A 24,222-nucleotide genomic window follows, 5' to 3' on the forward strand; every position below is an offset into this window, starting at 1 on the left:
TAGCACTGAACCCAGGCCTTTCTTTTTCTAAGGCTTCTTTCTATATACTCCACAATATTGCTTCTTGATCAATAACAAATTAATTTCTGTGTCACTAGTGATCAGCTTGGAAGCCACACAGGAACAGCTCCAAAGGAAGAAGAACATATAGCATCCAGATTATGACAAACATTCAGATGAACAACTCATTGAGATAGTTCAAACCACATCCACCTTAGCCAGATAACTGCAGATGAGCTGGGCTCCAAACTGAACAGAAGCAAGAGATCAGGCTGTAGCATTTGGGAAACTATAGCACCCTCAATGACAGAAATTGTGGAACAGCAGAAAGAGGACTGAATTTACAGTCAGAAGACCTGATTTGAATCCTAGATCAGTCATTGATAGTCAATAAAAACTTATTAAGCATCTGTTATATGCCAGGCATTGTGCTAAGTGTTGGGGATACAAATACAAAAAAAGTCATCAATCAATAAAAGTTTATTAAGCACCTACTAAGGCCCAGGCACTATGCTAAGTGCTGAAAAGACAGTCCTTACAGTCAAGGAGCTTAGAATCTAATGTTGGAAAACAACATGTAAAAGGAGCTAAAAGGGTTAGGGGAATGTACCTGACATAAGGCATGGTGGAAGTCAGAGAAATCCCAAAGTAGCACAGCCAAGTGAGAAATGAGATGTTCTGACCTAAGCTCCCTCCTTAGAGGTTTTGGAGTTAATGGTTCTACCCTCCAATCAGAGAGATGGAAAGTAGTGATGAGGCAGTCTCAAGACCGATGAAATCTCACAGGTTGATGAGACTGTCCCAATAATGATGTTCCTGGGGCAAAGTGGAAGAGTCAGATAAGTCTCAAAGTAGTGCAGGCTGGTGAGAGAAGGGTCTAATATTTTTTCCCTATGTGATCTTAGGGAAATCATTTAACTTCTCTGGATTACCATTTCCTCCTCTGTAATATGAAGGGTTTGAATTCAATGCTTTATAAGGTTCCTTCTAGTTCCAAATCTTATTAAGTCCATCAGTTTAAGAGAAGTATTTTCCCGGTGATGCATTCTGGCAATAAATTATGGAGAATCAAAATCTCAGGAGAGTAAACATTTCAGTGGATGCAAAGGAGAATAGAGTTCACACTGCGAAGAGTGGACTGTATCATATTCTCTGTGATGATTTGCATGCAAGATAGCATCATCATCATGGGAGAAAAAGTAGGCATAGCAACTTGAATGCTAAAAGGGGGTATCCATCAAATGTTAATAAAACCAGAGAAAAGCTTCTAACACATTAGGTAGATCCTCTATAGTAGGACCTGGGCAAAGATCTCACAGGCTGAAAAGGTATGAAAAGGTTGAGATGTGTACCAGTGGAGGGAAACCCACTTCTATGAGAGTGTAGATTGATCAGTATCAAACTTACTCTAACTGACTCTGACTAAAACATTATCCCTCAAACTGCAGATTAGTGATTGAGAGTAATAAGTAAACCTTCTCTGGACCTATGTAGAGAGCAAAGGAATGTGTCCATTTCCCCTCAAAAAGAAGCAGCCAAAGAAAAGTTTTCTCTCTCTCCTTGATCAGAAGGTTTCATCCTATGGAGCTGAACCAGGAAAATCAAGCTGGTCTTCAGTCCAAATAGAAAGAAAAGTTACCTAAAAAAGTAATACTTCATTTCCTATACTAGAAGGTCAAAGATATCAACTGACACAAAAATACTATAATTTTACTTTGAAATAAAACTTTTCATCCTACTATCTCTATTTTTTTTTTTACTTATAGATAAAAAAATGGACTATGTCAATTGATATATTAGCCCTTCAGGGTATTCTTAAATTCCAGGCCAAATGTTAACTCAGAAAATAAGAAACGGAAAGGAAACTTAAAAGAAACAGCTCAAATACCCAAGGGAAAGAGCTTCTCATCCCATACATTTTTACTAATACTATCATGATTGTGTTTTTTGGTCAATTTGTTAAAAAAAAATCTAGTTACTTTTAAAGTACACGGTTCTTTTTTTTTTTCTTTTTTTGGAAGGGGGAAGGCAGGGCAGTTGGGGTTAAGTGACTTGCCCAGAGTCACATGGCTAGTGTTAAATATCTCTGGCCAGATTTGAACTCAGGTCCTCCTGACTCCAGGACCTGTGCTCTACTCACTGGGCCACTTAGCTGCCCAAAGTACACATGGTTACTAAATTAATTTTTAAAAGATAAAACCTGATTCAAGAAGGGTTATTTGGTTATACAGGAAGAAAACCTCTAACTTAAGTGTACTTGATGACTATAAAAACCAACAATTAATCAGTTTTTTTAATTACTATCAAGTCACCTCATTTTTTTACGCTGAATGATACAAAACAAACTTGCCAAAAGAAATCTTTCAAAGTATTGGGAAGATGGACAACTTCTTTAAAATAAACTTCTACAGTAAGATTATTTCCATTTATTTTACATTAATGTAAGTCACATTTTAAAATAGCACATCTTAATGACTACCTCATTTGGCACATATTGTTTATTGTTGTTTTGGGTTCCCCCCCCCAATTATTGTTTATATTTCTACGCATACACATTTTACATTATTCCAGCTAAATGGTCCAAGGCCTTAAGGTGCTTATGTGTTACAATTCCACAGATCCTAACAATGTTTACCACAGTACCTTGTGCATAATAAATAATAATAAAGTCAGTCAATAAATATTGACAGACTAAAATGTTGTATTTTGTCTCAAGGTATGAAGCTGAATAAATAATGTACTTCCTACCTTCAAAAAGATACATAAGAAGCAGTTTTTTATGTGTCTTTCACAGAAGAAATTTAATTTCAACAATTTGTTGCTTAATGTTGCCTTTATGCAGTCTAGTTAGTAAATTTTGATAAAATAAGTTATTACTATTAAGTTTGATAAATTTTAACTAGATATATTCTCAGTTGCTACTGGAGAGAATGTGATATGGTAGAAAAAGCACTGGATTTGGGGTTAAAAAAAAAGCCTGCTTAGTTTTCTAGCCATGCTAGTTGTGTGACTATGGGCAAATCACTGGACCTCTTTGGTAATCAGAATTCTTCATACATAAAATGTATGAAATGTTGGTCTAGATGATTTCTCAATTTCCTTCTAGATTTAACTTTCAATAGATTCTAAGATCCACATGGCTTTGACCTTCTAAAAAACAAAACATACAAATGTTTTTCTGCCTAGTTTTAAAGTATTCCAGAAATGACAAAAACAGCTACAGAAAAACTCAGAAACAACTTATAAAGGGCAGAAACTAAGAATTTTGTCAAAAGTAGCAATAATGTAGTCAAAGTAACAATAAAAATATGCAGACTGTCAGCATAAATATGGATCACATTTATGAAGCAATGTGAAGGGAGCAAATATGTAAGCAATGAAAAAACTCTCAGACACATACATTCTAAAAGTCACTCTAGAATGAATGGCTGTATGCTTTATAACTTTGCCTCCAATATAAAAAGTATGATTTGAATATACCTAACATAAAGGTTATTTGTGTCACCCAAACCACCAACCTTCCAAGTAAAAAATTGCTTCAATAGGAGAAAGAGACCACTGCCTATCTGAGATCCTGGGGTAGAGTGAGGATTTATTTGTCATTACCAGTTGAAAGTATGGGTCACTGCAAGTGGAATCCAAGTTTACTGGGTATTCTATGAATCCATCATCCACCCAGAAACTTTCCCACACTAGCTTCAAGAAAAAAAAAGTCATACCTTCTCCCCAAGTCTTCTGTCTATGATATAAGAATTCAAAAATTACCCTCATTCTCTATTTTTCATAAGGATGAAACATAAAGAACAGTATATAGTGTCCAGGGGACCTAGCAATATCTCAGACAGTGCAGCATAATGGAAAGCGCAATGTTCAGAAAAATCAAGCGACCACAAAATCAAAAGGTGAGGGCAAACTGATTTAGAGTTACAGATTGCCTCAAATAATCTAGTCTAACCACCTTATTTTTCAGATGGGTAAAGTGGTTTCCCAAAGGGATACAAAGTAGTATGGTACAAAGCTGGAATTTAGACCCAGTTCTGATTCCAAAACCGGGGATACTATGCTGCCTCACCTGGGCTCTAATTATAGTTCTGCCAACTAGCTGTGTGACCTTCAGCAAATCTCAACCTCTTTGGGTCTCAGTTTCCTCATCTGTAAAAAAAAGAGAGAGAGAGAGAGGTTTGGACTGTATCTACAGTCGCAAAGGCAATTTTCAGTGTTTTAAATTTGTTGTACTCATCTATTTGCACAATTATTTTATATTCCATCACAATCTAATTACATATTCATGTGAACAAAGGGATCCCTAGCTACAGGTCCCTATAGGTGGGAGATCCATGAACTAGATACTCCCTAAAGTCTCTTCCAACTATAAAATTGTTATTTCTATCTACAGTAAAGGAACAAAATAACAAAGAGAGTGAAGGACACCCTTAAGCAAACAGGCACTCTTACTAGTATCTAGTTAAGTGATGGCAGTTGGTCAAATGAGAGCAAATAAAAAAGGTGAGGGCAAAATATAACGTTTTTCTTCATAGATTATGAACATGGGGCCTATGAACTTTTTTTATTTGATAACTGTTTTTCAATATAATCAGTTTCCTTTGTACTCCTATGTATTTTATCACATTTTAAAACATCCTCAGAGACCCATAAGAAATAGGGATTTATTTATAAACCGTGCTTTAAGTTTTGCAAGGTGCTTTAGAAATATCATCTTATTTAACTTCACAACACAGCTGGGATGTTACAGATAATATCTTGTCCCCATTTTAGAGATGACTAAACTAAGGCAGATAGTGGTTACATGACTTTCCCAGGATCACATAGCTGGATCTGAGGCTGGATTTGAACTCTTTCTGACTCCAGATCAACTTCTCTACTCACTATGCTACCCAAGATTCATGTATGACACATATAAAGGTTCAGAACCCCTGTCTAGATCAATTTATAACTCCAGATAGCTGAGGGGACAAGAAAAAAATGAGTAGGCTGTCCGATAATGCCTTGCTTACCTAGGATAAAAGTTTCAGTAGAGATTTAAGAAGACATCCTAGAAAAATCAAAATCACCATCTACTCCTACTAAGTTAAGGCTACTAAATTCACAAAGAAAAAAAAGGAGAAAAAGGGAAATGGGATGTAAAAGGGGAAAAAAAGAATTAGAAAGAAGATAAGGCCACTAGGTAGTGAGTAAGAAAGAATAAATATGAATGTGAAAGAGAAAAGAAGGCACATAAGATACAACTTGAAAATTAGTGCAAAATACCTCAACTCAATTATGACTGTGCATACACTAATGTTCACTTTTCAAAGGGTCAAAGGTCATCACTTCAAAATTGATACCAGTTATGTTTTATTTTTCATGATTTTTAGGCTATCAAAGCTACACCTAGTATAGGGTATATGAATTAACTTGAGTGTGATATGTATAAAAGAGATAGCTTTTAAAGTCTATACTGACTTTAGCATAGTATAGTAGTAGAGTAATATAATATTTATAAATAGTATAAATACTGACACAGTAATATAATATCTATAAATATTCATAAGGCTTAAAAGAAAATATATTTTAAATTACATTTTTATCCAAATGGCATTGAATGACTCAGGGATTAGTAATAAGATAACTCAATCTTTCACCTCTACATTATTGATTCCAGGGTGTCCCCCTGGCAGTCATTTTTAGAAATCACTATTCAGCAGCTGTTTTTTGTTTGCAATCTCTATAAGAAATGTGCTGTGTATCTCTTGCACTTACTACACAGGTTTAGAAGTTATAATTCCTAGCCATCTGCCAATCCAGGGGAATACTCAGTTGAGAGGTAAAAGATACACTAGCAGCTGCTAGGCCAACTTTTGAAAGCTTTTTCAGCATTTCTAATTCTCTTCTTTTTTTTACCCAAATTTCTTAATAGCTCAAACTTTAAAATGTACCACAGAATTTTCCCAAGTCCCTAGCCAAGGAGAGTAATTTTGTACATCTTCTGAAGTCATATTTCTTCATGTAGACTTTTGTTAATTACCATAACTAAAAGGCTTCTGATTCCTTCAATGTGGACATTCCCTTTCCATAAAAGAAGGTTGTCTTTATGAGTTCCTGTGACAAAAACATGAAAGTAATCGCTTGATGTCCCAACTTCTGCTAACAAGCATCTCTGAACATAGCTAGCCTCATTATAAGATGGCAGACACAGTCAGGCCCACACTACAAGAACCTTTATGGCTTGGTTGGACTTGTCAAAACTTGAGCTTTGTTGTCATAAACTTGGAAAACATAGGGTCATGACCAAACCACAATGAGATATTAGCAACACAAAAAGATGAGAATTTTTGAAATCTGAACAAGCCAGTTAGCTATAATGAGTGTATAAAGAAAAGGTTTTTCTTCCTAGATAAGTTTTACTTAAGATATAATAAAAGTCATCCAAGATGGAGAATTCTTTCCTTAAAAGTAAAATCACAAAAGGATCTTGGACATATAAGACCCTCTTGATAGCTTTTCCAACCAACCGAACATAGGTCACTGGATGGATGAAAGCATCATCATTCATATAAATAAAGTACATTTAAATCAATTTTAGCTTTTATTATTACAGTCCTTCTGTGGCTCAGTCAGGTTCCTTGGTTCATAATATGATATCTACTAAAATAAAAATAACTTACAATCTCCTCAGTTAACCCTTTCAAAAATTTAATTCAAGAATCAGCTGATTCCAATTATACAGCCAAGCACTCTCTGAAGTCTTTTTCTGTATTCTTTTACCATGCCACACAAAATGACCTAGGCATTAACAATTTTGTCTTGAAAAATAAAAAAAAATTTTGCATTACATTTTAAATCATAATGTCATGATACTGAGGCATAGCCTAAATTGGCATTAAGAGCTGAAATGCTGATCATAGCTATCATCCAGTTATTTACTACAGGAGGAACCTTGGGAACCAATGGAGATAAAGCCAACATCCCTCTCTCCTGAAAAAAGCCAAGCCCATTTCTTCTGGGTCTGTAGGTCTCCTTTCAAAGACTTTGATATCTCCCTTAGGAAGGAAAGCATTCATCTGACCAGGCAATACTCCAATCAACATTTAATATGTATTTTTAAAGTTTGTGTAAAATGTTTAGTAGGTAGTCTGTAATCTTTTCCTTCCACTAAAAACTCTCTGAAATAATATACTGGGCATCTGATCCAAAGGAAATGAAGAGCAAAATGACTGATGATGACTAATTTGAAATCTTTTATATTCATTTTATAGACTGCTAAAGGCCTACAAATTCAGGCTATAATCTTGTTGAATCTCAGAAGCTCAGATGCAATATAAGGCCTCAAAAAGATGCAAAAGCTGTAAATTTCATGAAAGTGTGTACTAGACTTAGTATATCCTCCGGTGGCTACCACTGTGTACAGTAGGTATTTAATAAATATTTGTTGAACTGAGAATTCTAAGCACTGAAAGAAACAGGCAGGATGTAGATAATGAACACACAAACCAAACCAAACGACAGCAAGAGATTGGTGGCTGAGTCTTCTCAATACTTCAAGTCAATTGAGAGTTGCTTTGACTATAATACTGCTGAGTGCTATGATTCTGTGATGGAAAATAGAAGAGAATTTCTGTTTTCCAAAAGTTAATGTTTTAGATGACTTGTTCTACCACTAAGCTAAAACAAACAAATGAACAAACAAAAACCCATCCCTAGAGGGGCAAGAAGAGGTAAATCAAATACCTTCTTTTGAACCAGTTCAGAATTTCCAGCAACATCAGTATATAATCCTAGAATTTTGGGTTGCTCATAGACCTCACTTAATAGTAACATCAGAAAGTTCTTTAAAGTATATTGACTCTAGTGGAGACATTGCGGACGTTCAAATCCCACTCTTACCATTTACTACCTGTTTGACTTTTTGCAAGTCAACCTCCTGGTCTTCATTTCCTCATCTATAAAATGAGAGGGTCAGACTAGATGGCCTTTGAGGTCTGTCCAACTCTTCATTTATGGTCCTATGATCTAATTTTTACATATTACAAATGTAAAAGAAATGCCAGTTTTGTAAAAAGAAAATGACTGTAAAGAAGGTCTGAAAAATACTATTTGTTTTCTTAATCTCAATTTATTATTAAAGATAGAAAGTACACATATTAGTATGCTTTAATTCCTATTATCAAAAGATAACATCATTTTTACCTCCAACAAAAACTGGAAGCTACATCTGCAATTTTCCAGGAAATTCCATTTTTTTAAGTGGAATTTATAATTCAGGACTGTATTCAGTTATTTTTGCATGATGAGCACCCGTTGCATTATGACACTTCCAGACATTACTACTAGTGAAATTATACTATAAGTGATCATCACTGATTGTTATACTCTTTACCTTCAAAGAACTTGAATTCCAAACCAGTTAGTAAAACTCCATAAACATAACAAGCAGACATTACTACTGCTAAAAGGCACCTATTTCTGGATAAAGCATAAAGAGAAATGAAAATCCTTTGTACCAATTTGGTTAGCCTCAAGTGCTAGCCAAATTATTATTTGGTTAACATTCCATTCTGCCTACCTAAAATTTCCTCTATCTGTTCAATTGGACACAGTATGTGTGTAATGTTGCCATGTGACCATAAAAGGGTTTCCACATTTTGTACAGAAGTAACTGCCTGTGAATGTGTAAATTTGTCTTTGCAAAGGATTTGCAAATTCAAGTCTCATGCAAATATATTATTATGAATGAAAGTTGGTTATTAGTTTGCATAAAACTTTAAACTTTCTAACATAAAACCTAAAAAGCAGTACACACTTCCTGGAAAGTTTCCCCAAGACTCCATTGGTATGCTTCTAGAGGGTTTTGCTTGGGGGCATTTTTTTTTTTTACGAAAAAAATGCTCTATTTGAGTTCACCTTTAGTGAAAACATTGTGTCCACTTTACTCTGGAAAAAAAAAAGAAAAGAAAAATGAAGCAGTGGGCAAAGAACTGAGTACATATTTCTAAATGGGGACAAAATGTAACTGGCCAGTAAGTTATAAATGGGGCTAAATGAGATGTGATCAGTTATGACTAGATATCATTGACCTGAAATATTAGTGTCCATCCCTTAAAAGAAACTGAGAGCCCATTCGATTCACTCTTACTTCTTAGATTGCCACCACTGTGTGCAGTGTAGGTTAAAGTCAATTAACAGTCAAGCTTCCAGAAAGGCAAAGCAAAACATTAAAGAACTAAGATATGAGAACTGGACAGGCGTCATAGAAAGATTGCCTTATCATCATCCCTTCGGCGTAGAAGAGGAGGACAGGGAGAGAGGAGAACAGAGGGAGGAGAGGAAAAGAGGGGGAAAGTGGAGAGGAAGGGAGGTGAAGAGAGGGGGAAAGAGAGAAAGAGAGGGAGAGAAAAAGAGGAAGAGGGAGAGACAGACGAGGGAGGGGGGAATGAATATGAATCTCCATCTTCTGGGGGAAAGAAAGGCTGGGGGGGGGCGGGGCGGGGAGTGGTGAGAGGGGGGAATTTGGACGGGTTACCTGGGAGCTCAGGTAGCGCTTCAGACACTCCTCACACACGGCCTTCTTACAGCACGTCAGGGGCTTGATAGCTTTATCCTCCAGACACACCCGACAGCTCAACACAAGGAGGGGGCTATAAGGGTCCCCCAGTCCTCCCAGGCCCGGGTAGGGCGGCGCTCCGATCAGTCTGGACACGGATAATGGTTCAGGAGCTAGGTATAGGTCGAGCTCGACGCTGCTGCCGCCCCTGCCGCCGTCGAAGGCCAGAGGGTCCGAGGGGGGCGACAAGCCAGGACTAGGAGAGGAGGTCACTGAGCTGGTGGAGGAGGTGGTAGAGTAAGGGACGGCAAGAGGCACCGGGGAGGCCAGAGTGTTTGGGGTCGAAGGCTGCTCCAGGGTCGCGGCCTCGGGCAGGTCATTTTCCACGCAGTACACGGTGCAGTAAATGTGTCTCTTGGCTGGAGGGTGACGGCGCCGGCCAAGCACTTCCAAGACCAGTCCGTCGGGAGGGTTGGCTCTCTCCCCAAGCTCGGACTCAGAAGACCCATCCCATTCTCCCTTCGCCTGCGCTTCTTCCTGCTGCTGCAAAGTTCGGGGATCTAGGGGCTCCGTGGATCTCTCTGCGGCGGGCTGCCCTCGCGCTTTCCTACCCTTCTTACCAAGCTCGGGGGAAGCCCCGTCCCCGCTGCAGTTGCCGCCACCCGGGTCCGGGGAGGGGGCTCGAGGCCCTGCTGCCCCGCTGCCCTCCCCCCGCGGTCGTCGCGGCTCCGTCGGTTCCTCGCCCACGTCTTCACCGCCCCCGGGGGGCCGCCCTTCGGCGGGACCGTCTGCATTCACCGTGCTTTGCTCCTCGCCCATCGCCAACGGTTGCAGGCGCCGCCGCTGCCCATTCAGCCGTCCGACCCCGCACCCAGCCCCGGCGGGCTGCTGGGGGCCACTGATCGGCTCTGGCTGCTCCGGCCCCGCTTCTGCTTCCGGGTCCCTCCGGGGCTGGGCAGCGCCGAGCTAGCCGCTTCCTCGGCCGCAGGCACTGGCAGCGTCAGCAGCAGGGGCCCCGGTTCGCGATGCGTCTCCTGGGGCCGGGGTGGGAAGGCTAGAGAGCCCCGGCGGCCCGCGGCGGCCCGGCCCGCGCCGCTCTGCCTCTCTCGGGCTGCCTCAGCCCGGCTGCCCCGGCTCCGCCTCCGCCGCGGGTGGGACTCGGGCGGCTCGCCGCAAGCTCAGCGACAGCCCGCATCCAGCCCCCGCGGCAGCCTCTGGGCACTGTACGCTCGGGGGCCGGGCGAGCCTCAGCCTGTAAGGAGGACCCGAGGGGGCGTGGGCAGGGTCCAGGGCTGGAGCTGTCGGCAGTCACTCCAGAGCCATGGTCCTGGCCCGCTGCTGCCTCCCGGAGCTCCTCCCGAGGTGCATCCTAGCTATGAAGTGGGTGGCTGGGAAGGAACTGTGCAAAGAGTAGAGGAGTCTGTGACCTGGAGGCGCAATCCGCACACCAGGAGTCTCGGCCCCAATGGGGAGAGGCGGAGTGGAAATGCGACCTAGCGTCCTTCCCTCGAGCTTCACCTACGGTGCTCTGCTCAGCCCGACCGCCCACTCCTAACAGTGCACACCTCCCCACCCTAACACGCAGGCACGCAGGCACACACAAACACACACACACACACACACACACGCGGCAACGCTTGTTGTCTGACACCCAGCAGCTCATTCCAGACACTTGAGAATGACAAGGGGGCCGGTACTGTTTCCGCCAGGAATTAGTACAACTTAGCATGAAACTAATAAAGGTTTCTGAGCTTTTTCCTGGAAAAATGTTGGATGCTTACTGACTGTTTCAGCCTGACTGGTGCCTGTTGGATGAATACAGTTTGGTGGTTTGAGGCAAAGGGAGGTGTCTCAAAAGACGAGGTCGAGACAGAAGCAGCCAAAGTAATTTCACTCAAAATGCTTTAAATAATGTGGTTAATTATCCATAGTAGTATGGGTGTAGGAATGGTGGCAATATGGATAATTGAAACTCACAGATGATCCAAAATCTGTTTCCTCCAAACAGAACACATAAGTTACCTAAGGATATTAAAAAAGCAATACACTTTATAAGATAAAATACACCAAAAATGATATTTAACTGCTTATCTAACCTCTCTGAGTCTCCATTTCCTCACCTACAATGGAGATAACAGCTACCTGAGTGTACTGTTCTGAGGATAAAATAAGATTATGTACACAATGTGCTTTGCAGAAATTTTAAAAAGTGAACCATCATCTGATTTGGAATTCACCCCTCCTAATACCTACCCCCTTGACCATTCTGATTTATACAGGTTTGCTTGTTTTTTTAAGACTTCGAAACAGCAAAAATAGACATCAAAAGAGATTGATAAACAAGGGGTCTTGATAATAAACACATCATCAGTTTTTAAAATGGATTGCATTTTACGTAATATCTACCATCACAATTTTCTAAGCTGAACATTTATACTTGGGGCAATATATATGATCATTCATTTAGACCTGTGAAAGTATCAAGTCCATCAAGATTATGTAAAGCACCTTTCCCCTCCCCCCCTCCCCCATCTTAAAGATGAGAAAACAGGTACAGGGAGGTTGTGACTTGCTCAGGGTTAGCCATATAATAAAGCTGCAGAACTGAGATTTGAACCCAGGCACTCTGACAGTGAATCTATTCTCATTTAACAATATGTTGACTTATCTTTACTGGAAGCATTAGTCACCCAAACACTGACCAGCTTTATTTCCTTAAAGGCAGAAGAAAGAAAAACATTTTTGGGGAAGCCAGTGATTGCTTTTTTATCTTGAAAAGTAATTAAATTTGCATATGTTTGTAATGGGAAAGATCCGTGAAAGGTGGAGGTAAACATAAATGTAAAAAAAAAGAAAAGTGAGTTAAATAGAAGGAAGAGAAAGAAGGAAAAAAGAAAGGAAGGGAGGGTAGAAGAGAAGGAGGGAGGAAGAAAGGAAAAGAAAAGAAGGAAGGATTTGAGATAACATTGTCTTCTGTTTGTGGTTCTTTTGAAAACGCTGAAATTGTCTTCTAGCAAACGTGTCCAATCATCCACTGTGCACCAAAAGGCAAATAAAAAATACATTGGGATCAAGGAGTTTCAAATGATAAATCAGCAAATTCAAAAAATTTTATTAAGTGCTTACAGGAAGTGCTGTGGATACAAAGTCAAAAATGAAACAGTTGTTCTGGAGGAGTTTACATTGTAGTGATGGAGACAGTATTTACTTATATAGGTATATATATACAAGACAAAAATCAAATATGACGTAATTTTGTAGTGCAAGATGTTATCAACTAGGAGGAATAGGAAAGGCCTCATGTAAAATGTATGATTGAGAGGAGTTGTGAAGAAACCCAGGAATTCCAGGAGGTAGATGTATGATAAGAGGGCGCTGCAAGAATAGGAACCAGCCACTGTAAAGTCACAGAAATGGGAGATAGCATTGTATGAGGAACAGCAAGTAGGTCAATGTGGCTGAACCATAGAGAATAATGTGTAAATAGACTGGAAATACAAGTATTAGCCAGATAGTAAATAACATTAAATACCAAACAGAAGAGTTTGTATTTGGTCACTGAGGTAAGACAAAGCCAGTGAAGTTTATTGAGTAGCCAGACTTTCACTTTAGAAGAATCTCTTTGGTAGCTATGTAGAGGATAGATTGTAGTAGGGAGACATCTGAGGCAGGGAGAACAAACAGGAAGCCATTGAAGTAGTCCAGGCAAGACATGGTGAGAACCTGAACTAAAATGTTGAATATATGAGAGAAAAGAGAGGGTAGAGAAGTTGTGGACATAGGGGGGAATGGATATAACAAGTTAGGGAAAGTTCAGATTAAAACATGACATCAAGGTTGAAGACCTGGTTGATTGGGAAGATAGTGGTGTCTTCAATAATAGGGAAGTTCAGGGCAGCTAGGTGGCGCAGTGAGTAAAGCGTTGGCCCCGGAGTCAGGAGGACCTGAGTTCCATTCCGGCCTCAGACACTTAACACAATAAAAACTAGTCGTGTAACGTTGGGCAAGTTACTTAACCCCAATTGCCCTCCAAAAGGCAAAACAAAACAATAATAGAGAAGTTCAAAAGAAGTGTGTGTGTGTGTGTGTGTGTGTGTGTGTGTGTGTGAGACAGAGAGAGAGAGAGAGAGAGAGAGAGAGAGAGAGAGAGAGAGAGAGAAGATAGTGAGATCTGTTGAGTTTAAGATGCTTTTAGGACATTCAATGGGAAATTCTGGAGAGATGGCAAAAAGGGTGAAGATTGGTAAGTAAGCAATCATTGGTAACTTTGGAGAGTTCCAGTTGAATGATGAAGTCAGAAGTTAGATTGCAGGAGAATATGAAGAGAGTAAGAAGAAAAGGAAATGGAGGCAGTGAGTATAGACAGCTCTCTTAAGAACAAGAAAGGGAGGAGAGATATAGGACTACTGTTAACGGGGATGGCAAAATCTAGTGAATTTTGTTTTGTTTTGTTTTTTGGTTGAGGGAAACTTGGGTGATCTGTAGAAATTAGTGAAGGAGTCATCAGTAGATGGGAAGAAGTTGTGGGGTGGAAGGTAGTGATAATAATGGAGAAAATGGGAATGAATGGGGTCAAATGTACATATAAAGGAGTTGGCCTCGGTAAAGAAAGTCACATCTTTATCATGGATTGGAATAAGGAAATGGAGGGCATTGTGGGGGAATGAAGTCAAGAACATGTGAGATGAGAAGAGGTAAATGTAAATGAACTTAATTTTTTACTTTTCTTTCTTTCTTTCTTTCTTTCTTTCTTTCTTTCTTTCTTTCTTTCTTTCTTTCTTTCTTTCTTTCTTTCTTTCTTTCTTTCTTTCTTCCTTCCTTCCTTCCTTCCTTCCTTTCTTTCTTTTCCTTCTTTCTTTCTTTTGTAAAACATGAATCAAAGTCCTCAGCTGAGGAGGTGATACTTTGGGAGTGTTGGGACAAATTGGTATTAGATAAATTTCTAGTAGATCATGTTTGTGTAACTTCTTCAGGTGCACATGAATAGGAATGGAAGAGGAAGGGGATAGAAATAATCCAAGGTGGAGTTTGACAAGATATGAATACTAATAAAGCAAGGGATGGAAGGATTCAGGAATAGTGGATAGTGTAGAGTTGTCCTGATTCACTAAGAGATTAACAGTGTGAAAGGAGAAGAATATAGGCAGAGCAGGGATTATGGCTTGAAAATAACAAGAGGAGTAAATGGTAACAATGAGGATGAAGAATAAGATTAGAAGTATAGGTAGAGATGGAATGATAGAATAGTATGAAGTGGAAGCCTTGTGAGTGGTGGCAAGTACAAGCATGTGAACATTCTTGTGTGTTTCTGAGGTAGAGTGGAGAAGTATGTCACGGGAGTTGAAGTATCTAGCACTGGATTTTAAGTAAGATGTGTTTGTCTTTCTTCACATCCCCAACACAGCATAATAGAGGGCACATAGCAAACATTTAATAAATGCTTACTGGCTCAATGCCCTAGATTTGAATTCTGGCACTGTTACTTATTGCCTATGTGACTATCAGAAGTTGTTTTTTTTCAAACTTTTCTGGGCCTCAGTTTCCTTATCTATAAAATAATTGTATGGAATTGGAGAAGATGACCTCTCAGATTTCTTCTAGCTTTAAGAAGATGATTCTATGGAAGAATTGGAGATGAGGTTATTTGAAGGAACATCAACATGTATAGTGAAGTCACTGAGCATGAGGGCAGAATTAGGTTGAAAAGGAAGACTGTGAGTTAGGCATTGAACTCACTGAGAAAAGAGAAAGAACATCATGGGGGTCATTATATAATGACCACCAGAATCTGGATTGGGTGATAAATTTAGATACCTAGTTAGTTAGATAAATTTAAGATTTCCTGAAAGGAGGAAATGTTGCTGAGTGATGTCAGTAAAGAGTGTATCTGAATGTAGTCATGAGGCAGAAAGTTGGGCCCCAGGGGGTTGTCAAGGAGTATTCTTGAAGAGGTTACCCATAAAGAGGATTAGGGTTGCTCTGGAGACCTCAAAATACCAACATGCCAGTCCTGCTGAATGAATTCGACTCAAGTCTTCTCAGTGAAGAAAAGTAAAGTTTATTAAAAGTTTGCTTGTATTGGACACAGAGTAAGACTGTGCTAAGTCATTCTGTGGCATTCTCACAGACATGGAGAAAAGATGGAGCCTTATATACAGAAGGTTGTGGGAGAATTCTAGGGATGGTCTAGAGGAGGAGTTTGGGGACCATCAATGAGTGATTAAAAATGGGAAGTTGCAGGAGGCTACCTGGAGACTACAGACAATGGTGGGCTAGGCCAGTTCAAGGGTGGATTAATATTTTGATAGGTTCAAGGGTGGGAAGTCTAGTAACAGAGGTTTGGGCCCAGATACAATGTAAAGCTTATGGCCTCAAGCAAAATGCCTCATCAAATAGGACAATTTAATCAGAGTTCAAGGGGGGTTCCCAGAGCCTGTACCTCAAGCACTCAAGGAGAGCTCAAGGGGATTCCCAGAGCCTTCACCTCATCATTCTGACTCCTGTTTTTGGTCCACTTAGAACATATGAGAGGGGGTGACTAGGTGGTGCAGTGAGTAGAGCATGGGCCCTGGAGTCAGGAGGACCTGAGTTCAAATCCGGCCTTAGACACTTGATACACTTACTAGCGGTGTGACCTTGGGCAAGTCACTTAACCCCAATTGTCCCCAAAAAGCAAAAAAAACAAACATATGAGAGAAGGTACAAGCAGTACAATAAAGGCTAGCCAGTGATAAAGTGTGCTTCAGGTGGAGTCAGGTTTTTAGTAAATGCCAAAAAGCAGAAGAAGCAAGGAAGAAGTTCAAAATGAAGGGAAGTTTGTTGATTTTAGAGAGGAAGTCTAGTGGGTATTGAACATTGGACATTGGGGTGGTGGGGTTGTGGTGGATAAGGAAGAGAGAGGAGAAGAAGTTGCTCTTAGGCAATAAGAGGTTCAGTATCAATGGGATTGAGAAAATAAAAGGGGGTGAGAGGTTGCTAACTATTGGTATGAATCCATAGACAAAATCAGTAAATGGAAGAAGCCCCACTACTAAAGAAGGCAGGGGAGTAAAATGTTCAAAGTCAAGGCCCAGCATCACTGTCCTCTATTCCTGGACCAGAGGTATGCTGTTTTAGATCCTAGGAGGCAAATTTACATAGCAGTAGTCTCCTGACATGTCAGCCTGAGTTTTATCCACTTGAATTTGAATCTGTCTGGCCAAAGAATAATATATGGAGCATTCATACTGCACGCTGGTTACGTCTGAGGGTCATTTTTATCTAGCACTGGATTTGGAGTGAGAGGATGTGTTTTTGTCTTTCTTTATGTCCCCAACACAGCAGAATGGAGGGGGCATGGCAAACATTTAATAAATGCTTACTGACTCAATGACCTGGATTTGAATTCTGTCTCTACTACTTATTACCTATGTGACTATGGGAAGTTTTTTTTTTTTCTAACTTTTCTGGACCTCAGTTTCCTCATCTATAAAATAGTTGTATGGAATTGGAGAAGATGACCTCTAACATTTCTTCTGAATTTAAGTATATGGTTCTACGATTATCTAACTTGGTCAAAGGCTCTGGGATAATATATTTGGCATCTATAATGTCAGTTGGCATGAGCATGAAGCTGACAGCTCTGTGTGTGTGTGCATGAATTAGGGCCCTCATTATTATTCTTAGCTCTCAGGTTTTTAAGATGTATGTCTAGCAGGGAATTGGACTGGATCACTTCCTGTGGAAATTGGCTTATGCTCAGGCCCTCTGATGAGACATGAGCTCTGTTCCCTTGCTGAAGGACATACAAGACTAAAGCTCAGCTCCTGATTGGTCACTCAGACACCATGATGGTTTGGGGGGTAGGGCACATGTCAAAGATTAAACTAGTGATTAAACTAGGGAGAGCAGCCTACCCCATAGGCAATAAACATCCAGTAGAAATGGCTTTTGGGCTCTTTTGAAGCTGATGCCAGCTTTTCCTTGGATAGCCAACAAGGGGGATGGGATATATAAGCAGTATAGGAATAAGAAATTTCATACAAGATAAAAAATAAAAACTAAAGCCAAATACAGGGTGAAAGGTAAAAAATTGCCATTTGATTTTCGAATAGATGAAGCACTGATGACAATTTCCAGAAGAATTAATTGATGACTAAGTTTTGGAAAATATCACTTGAAAATATTATAAAGGAAAAATGTGATATGCTACAAAGTAAATATTAATTTTACCACAGTTCAGACTGCTAGTCTCAATTTACCACATAGTATAGAAACTAGTCAGCAACCAGATAAGAACAAACATCAGTTTTGTGCTTCTCTCCACCTCAAACCTCAACAATTTTCAAATGTGTCATCTGCAGTGAAATTTTGTACCTTCCCTAAAAGGAGGCCAACAGTGGTAGGAGGTCTTTTTTTTTTTTTATAATGCCAGGCTAATAGCTTCTGGTTTCTTAACACTATTTTATTTTGTTTTTCATTATTTCCTTTATTAACCCAGCCTTTTCCTTTATTCTCTGCTTTTCCTAAATTTTTGGTCTCAGGGTTCAGGAAAAGGACTAGAAAATTAGTCAGGGAACTTTAATTCATTGCACTGTTCAAAAAGTGAGGTATTAGGAAGTCACTTTCTACCATTTTGTACTTTTAAAATGAATAATACAATAATGCTGACTTCTTCCCAATGTCACATAGAACAATGAAACTATATCTCCATAAGGCAGCTTATACACCCCAAGGTTACATTCTGAAAAATGCCTGATAAATAACTATAAAACCTGAATATTCTTGGAGGTACTGTATCAACCTACTAATTCTAACCTTCAGGGAAAAACCCTCACTATAAAATGCAGTCCAAGTAAAACTACAAAATCTCAGAGTTGGAAGAAACTTCAGACACAATCTAGGCCACCCAATTGACCAAGAACTTATAACATCTCCTATATATAATTATTCAGCCTCAACTTATTTACCTGCCTACAAAGGCAGCCCTTTATACTTAGAGGTAATTCTAGTTGTTAAGAAATTCATCCTTATATTGAGTCTTAATTTACCTCTTCAACTTCTACTCATTGCTCCTAGGTCTACTCTCTCAATCCTTTTAATTCTAGAGAAATGTATTCTTGAGGAAGGATGAATAAGGTCAAAAAAGGCATATATTTAAGTCTACTTAATACATAGAGAAGCAATAGTCAAGCGGATAGAGAACAACAGTACAGAGAGCAGGAGAGAGTCAGGAAAACCTGAATTCAAGTACTGCCTGTGAGATATGTGTGTGTACATATGTATGTATGTATTGTATTGTATACTGTCTGACCCTGGAAAAATCACTTTCTTCCTCAGTGCTCTAGGCTGTTCTCTAAGACACTAAACTCACCTGGTGCCTCCTACACTGGTAAAATCACAGATCAAGTCCCTATTTCTGTCCCTAATTTACATGATTTAGTGATATCTATAGATGACCCACCCCCAAGGTGCATATACTTCAGGGATCCCCAAGCTTCAAATCATAGATAGGAAAGGACTTCAGAGGGATCCCAGACTCACTCCCAAGTGTAGTCCTGGCTCTGCTACTAAATCAATGAGTAATCTGGAATCTCTTTAAGCCTCAGTTTCCTTACTTGTAGAATGGAAGGGTAAAGCTTTATTGTCTTTATGATCCTTCCCTGCTCTTAAAATATATAAATCAAATGTAAGTCAGGTATAGTCACTGGCTTCTGTAAGAGTTTACTAATGGGGGCAGCTAGGTGGCATAGAGAATAGAGCACTGGCTCTGAAGTCAGGAGGATCTGAGTTCAAATCCGGCCTCAGACACCTAACACAAAAACTAGCCATGTGACCTTGGGCAAGTCACTTAACCCCAATTGCCCTCCCAAAAAAAGCAAAAAAAAAAAAATCTAGAGCTGAAAAGTCTCAAAAGGCATGAAATCCAACCTCATCATTTTATAGGTAAGGAAACAAGTAGAAAAAAGGGGTAAAATTTGAACCCAGGTACTCTAACTCTTGTTGTTTTTCAGTTGTTTCAGCCCTGTCTGACTCTGACTCTTCATGACCCTATTTGGAGTTTTCTTGGCAAAGATACGGAAGTAGTTTGCCATTTTCTTCTCCAGCTCATTTTACAGATAAGGAAACTGAGGCAAACAGGATTTTTGCCCAGGTTCACACAAAGTAAGTGTCTGCGGCCAGATTTGAACTCAGGTCTTCCTGACTCCAGAACCAGTGCTCTATCCACTGCCCCACCTACTTGCCCTCTGACTTTATGATTTTCCCTCTATTCCAGGCTGTACTTCAATCTTTGCAAAATGCTTTACATGCATTACATCATTTGATTCTCACTACAACCTTATGAGGTGAGATGCTATAAAACTGTTATCCCCTCTTTCAGATGAGGAAACTGAGGTTAAGAAAAGTTAAATGATTTACTCAGAGTTGTGCAACTAGTAGGTGTTTGAGGTAGGATTTGAATACAATTATTCCTGGCTCCATGTCTAATCCTGTTTCTACTATACCACACTGCCTCTCTATTCTTCTAATTTCCACAGCTTGAGAGTTCCCAATTAATTCCCAACTGAGGAAACCTACAACAATTTTTCAGAATGGAGGCAGGGCCATCCATGTGGCTCTGGTCTACACAAGAATGTCATCAACCTTGCCTTGGGTTTAGAAGCCCCCCCCTCCCCAAGATCAGAGGTTTTAAAACTGGATTCCCTCTGAAGAACCTCTTTGATATTATATGATACTTTAATTAAATTTATGGGTCTTCCTCTACCCCAGCTACCACAGGGCTAGAGGCAAGCACATAATGACGTGAAAATACCATAGAGCCACATCCTCATCTTTCTACCTCAGCTTCCTTTTAAGGATGAGACTGAAGACACAGTACATTTGTCTTACAAGTTTTGTTTATAGCTGAAGCCAGAGGTATACTCCTTAGATTTTTCAGCTTCTCTGTTTGAAAGTCCACAGCTGTTGGTAGATGGACAAAGAAAGGCTCTTCTCTTTCCCTATATTTTGTCCCTATAGAAAGAGCATATATTCACCATCACCACAGTCCCTTGGTGATTCAGAAGGAGAAAAACCGTTTCATCCAGAGGAAAAAAATAATCAATCATCTGAGTTTAATAGTTGAAGGGGTTCTCTTTTATAAATAAATGGTTTAGCTCTTAGTTCTGTGAAAGCAATAAATGCCTTGATAGGTGAAATGGACATTTATGCTGCCTTAGGAATTAAAGATAAAATTAGAAGTACTCTCCAGCCTAGAGAGATTGACTAAGCATTAATAGTCTGGGTCTAGTTGGTATTCCCACATCACATTATGATAGTTATTATTGTTTTGTCCTTGTAATTTAGCTTACAAATTTGGTTATTTGAATAAGGAAGGACATAATGATCATGGAATCATGAATCTTGGCATTTTAGGGGATTAGCTGTCCAGATCACTCCAACTGCTAGTATCCTCCTCCAAATATAAACTTATCTAGCATTAGTTTTATATATATATATATATATATATATATATATTTAATATTCTTATTCATGTATACATTCCTCCTTCTCCCCCAACTCAACTCCCCAACATAGTATGCATACCTTGAGAGCAAGGACTATCTGGACTATTTCAATTTTGTCTTCATATTATAGAACCTAGCTCACTTCCTGGGACGTAGCAGATCATAGAGTGATTAATTGATGAATGACAGATAAATTTGAAAGGCTGTTTGGTATGATATGAGCATTAAATTTATAGTTAGAGGATCTTTGCTTAAATTCTGGCTCTGTAACCTTGACCAAGGATTCCAAATATTTGCTTCTTCGTCTGCAATTTAGGGGATGGGACTAAATGTTGTCTGAGGTCCCTTCCCCAAATAGATCTCTGACAATAGGACTATCAATCTATAAAATAGAGAAACTAAACCTTATCTTCAATCTATGTTATATGATAAATTCTATGATGTCTATCGAGCCTTTTGAGCTATCTAAGGGTCACACATAGATGTAATTTTTTGGAGTATGTGCAACAGTACACACTAAAATACATTTTCCTCCTTTAAGAGGTTGCATGACAAAGGGACAAGATGTATCCAGTAGACCATACTATTGCAGCATATTGTGATTCACTTTTGTGAGTGCTTTTCTTTTTCTATTTTCCTAAGTATATGAGGCAACATCAAATAAATTAGAGAATCTATAGGGGGGGAAATGAAAAAATAAAGTATATTATTTCCTTGACCAATTAGGACTTGATTTTCTTAGACAAGGTTAAGACTTGCAAACAGAATAAAAAGAACAATGTATGCAGTTGCAACAACAATATAAATTAAATCATCTCTAAAAGTCAACAAAACTCTTGCCAAATCCAGGTGACTATCTTCTTATGCTGCTAGAAAAGGCAGAGTAAAAGTAGATACAGTGCTGCATTTGGAATCAAACAAATTAAATGGTGTCTGAATTCAACAAGCTATCTTGGATGTTTTTAAAATATAATAAATTTGCACCAGTTGGTAAAACCAAGGAGCTAGGTTCCAGAATCTCTTGTACTATTAAATTAACCATCAGCAAAGCTTAAGTTAGTCAGCTATCATGCTCTTATTATTTGGAGCAAGTATTTTGCTCAACATGTTATTTCATAGCCTACTACTACCATGAAAGAATAAGTGAACTCAGCTACATTTGGAGTTTAAATGTCACAAGCTGTTTTTCAAATATTGTGGGTTCAATAAAGTTCCAAATATTTTGTCAGCTACTTTCTCAAATTATAATGATCTTAAAGGATTTTTATTCACATATTTCTGATCCATTTGCACCAACATCATCATTTTTTTTGATGTGAAAAATCTTTTTGACCCTTTCTGACCAGAGTCTGAAGGAAGAAAGGAAGGAAAGGAAGGAAGGGAGAAGGGACAAGCATTTTTTAAGCCCTTAAAATATGCTAGGTACTACACTACATACTTTACAAAATAGTATCCATTTGATCCTCATAACAACCCTAGGAAGTAGGGGGTATTTTTATCCGAATTTTATAGTAGAGGAAACTGAGGAAGATGTAGGGTTAGATGACTGCTAGTATCTGTCAGAGGTCTGATTTATATTCAGATCTTCCTGACTCCAGGCTTGGTGCTCCATACAGTTTGTGCTGCCTAGCTGTGAGAAAGAGGGAAGAAAGAAAGAAAGGAAGGAAGAGGAGGAGGGAGGAAAGGAAAGAAGGAGAGGTAGTAGAAGGGAAAGAAGGAAGGAAAGGAAGAAGGAAAGAAAGAAGAAATGTTAGTTAACTAAAAGTGGAAAGTGATATGTATGATCAGTTGCAATCATATCATTTAGTTCATAGCTAGAAGGGACCTTAGATATTGTTTAGCACAACTCTTTCATTTTATATTTGAGGAAAGTGAGGGCTAGAGATATTAAATGACTTGCCCAAGAACATCCATGCAGTCAGTAGCAGAACCAGAATTTGAAAGTATGACTCTTTCCATTGCACCATACTGGTGTTTGTTTATTTGCTTTTTTTCTTTTAGGAAATCTACTTGGTAGAGACTTATTGAAGTCTTGTGTTTTGAAAAAAGTATCAATAGGGAAGAAGGGGAAAAGGGAAGGAAGGAGGGAGAGAGAAGTAGGGAGGGAAAGAGAGGAGGAGGAAGGAAGAAAGGAGGGAAAGAAGGAAGGAAGGAGAAAAGGAAGGAGGAAAGGAAGAAAGGAAAGAGGGAAGGGAAATAAGGAAGTAAAGGAAGATAAGGAAAACAAGGAGGGAAGGAAGAAGGGTAAAGGAAGGAGAGAGAGAAGGAAGGAAGGAAAGAAAGAAGGAAGAAGAAAGGAAGAGTAGAAGGAAAGAAAGGAAGGAAAAGTGGAAGGAAGAAAACAAGGAGGGAAGAAAGGAAGGACTATTCTTCCCCAAGAGGGTGATTGACAACTAGAGAAAATTTATTTGCACAAAGATAGTAGCATTATTTATTATACTAAAAAGATAGAAACAAAATATGTGCCTAATGGCTAAACAAACAGATGTAGCAATATAATGAAACTATACTGTACCATAATAATTCCAAAGTGAAGAATTCAAGGACAAGGTTAAGACTTGCAAGCAGAACAAAAAGAACAATGTATGCAGTTGCAACAACAATATAAATTAAATCATCTCTAAAAGTCAACAAAACTTTTGCCAAATCCAGGTGACTATCTTATGCTGCTAGAAAAGGCAGAGTAGAAGTAGATACAGTGCTGCATTTGGAATCAAACTATGCCTCAGAAACTTACTCTGTTGTCAGGGACAAGTCACTTTAGCCGTAAGAATTTCCATTTCCTCATCTGTAGAAAAGAAGTGATAATAATACACTACCTTCCAGGGTTGCTTTGAGGAAGGTACCTTATAAACCTTAAAACACATACAATTGTGAACTATTGTTATTAAAGTTAGAGCACATGTCCTTCTATTAACAATCAGTTAACTATAAAAGTAGAAAGTGACATGTATGATCAGTTGTAATCATACCACTAGGTTCATGGCTAGAAGGGACCTTAGATATTGTTTAACCCAACTCTTTCATTTTATATATGAGGAAACTGAGGGTTAGGGATATTAAATGGCTTGCCCAAGGACATCCAGGAAGTCAGTAGAAGAACCAGAATTTGAAACTATTACTCTTTTCACTGCTCCATACTGGTGTGTTTTGTTTTTTTTTTTAATTTTCATTCAGGAAATGTACTTGTTAGAG

General features: G+C 39.0%; 1 protein-coding gene across 1 annotated transcript in view; it reads right to left on the reverse strand.

Annotated features, from left to right (window-relative positions):
* RNF217 (ring finger protein 217) overlaps nt 1-10,637 on the reverse strand; it is a 164,325-nt gene extending 153,688 nt beyond the window's left edge. Inside the window, exon 1 of the mRNA XM_069077486.1 lies at nt 9,521-10,637. Within this exon, the coding sequence (XP_068933587.1) occupies nt 9,521-10,360 (840 nt within the window). The 5' untranslated portion in view covers nt 10,361-10,637. The remainder of the gene's footprint in view (nt 1-9,520) is intronic.
* Nucleotides 10,638-24,222: the final 13,585 nt, after the last annotated feature.

The sequence above is a fragment of the Petaurus breviceps genome, unplaced genomic scaffold (genome assembly GCF_028583685.1).
Source record: "Petaurus breviceps papuanus isolate PSGF00001 unplaced genomic scaffold, PetGlider_PUasm1.0 90977, whole genome shotgun sequence".
NCBI classification, from domain to species: Eukaryota; Metazoa; Chordata; class Mammalia; order Diprotodontia; family Petauridae; genus Petaurus; species Petaurus breviceps.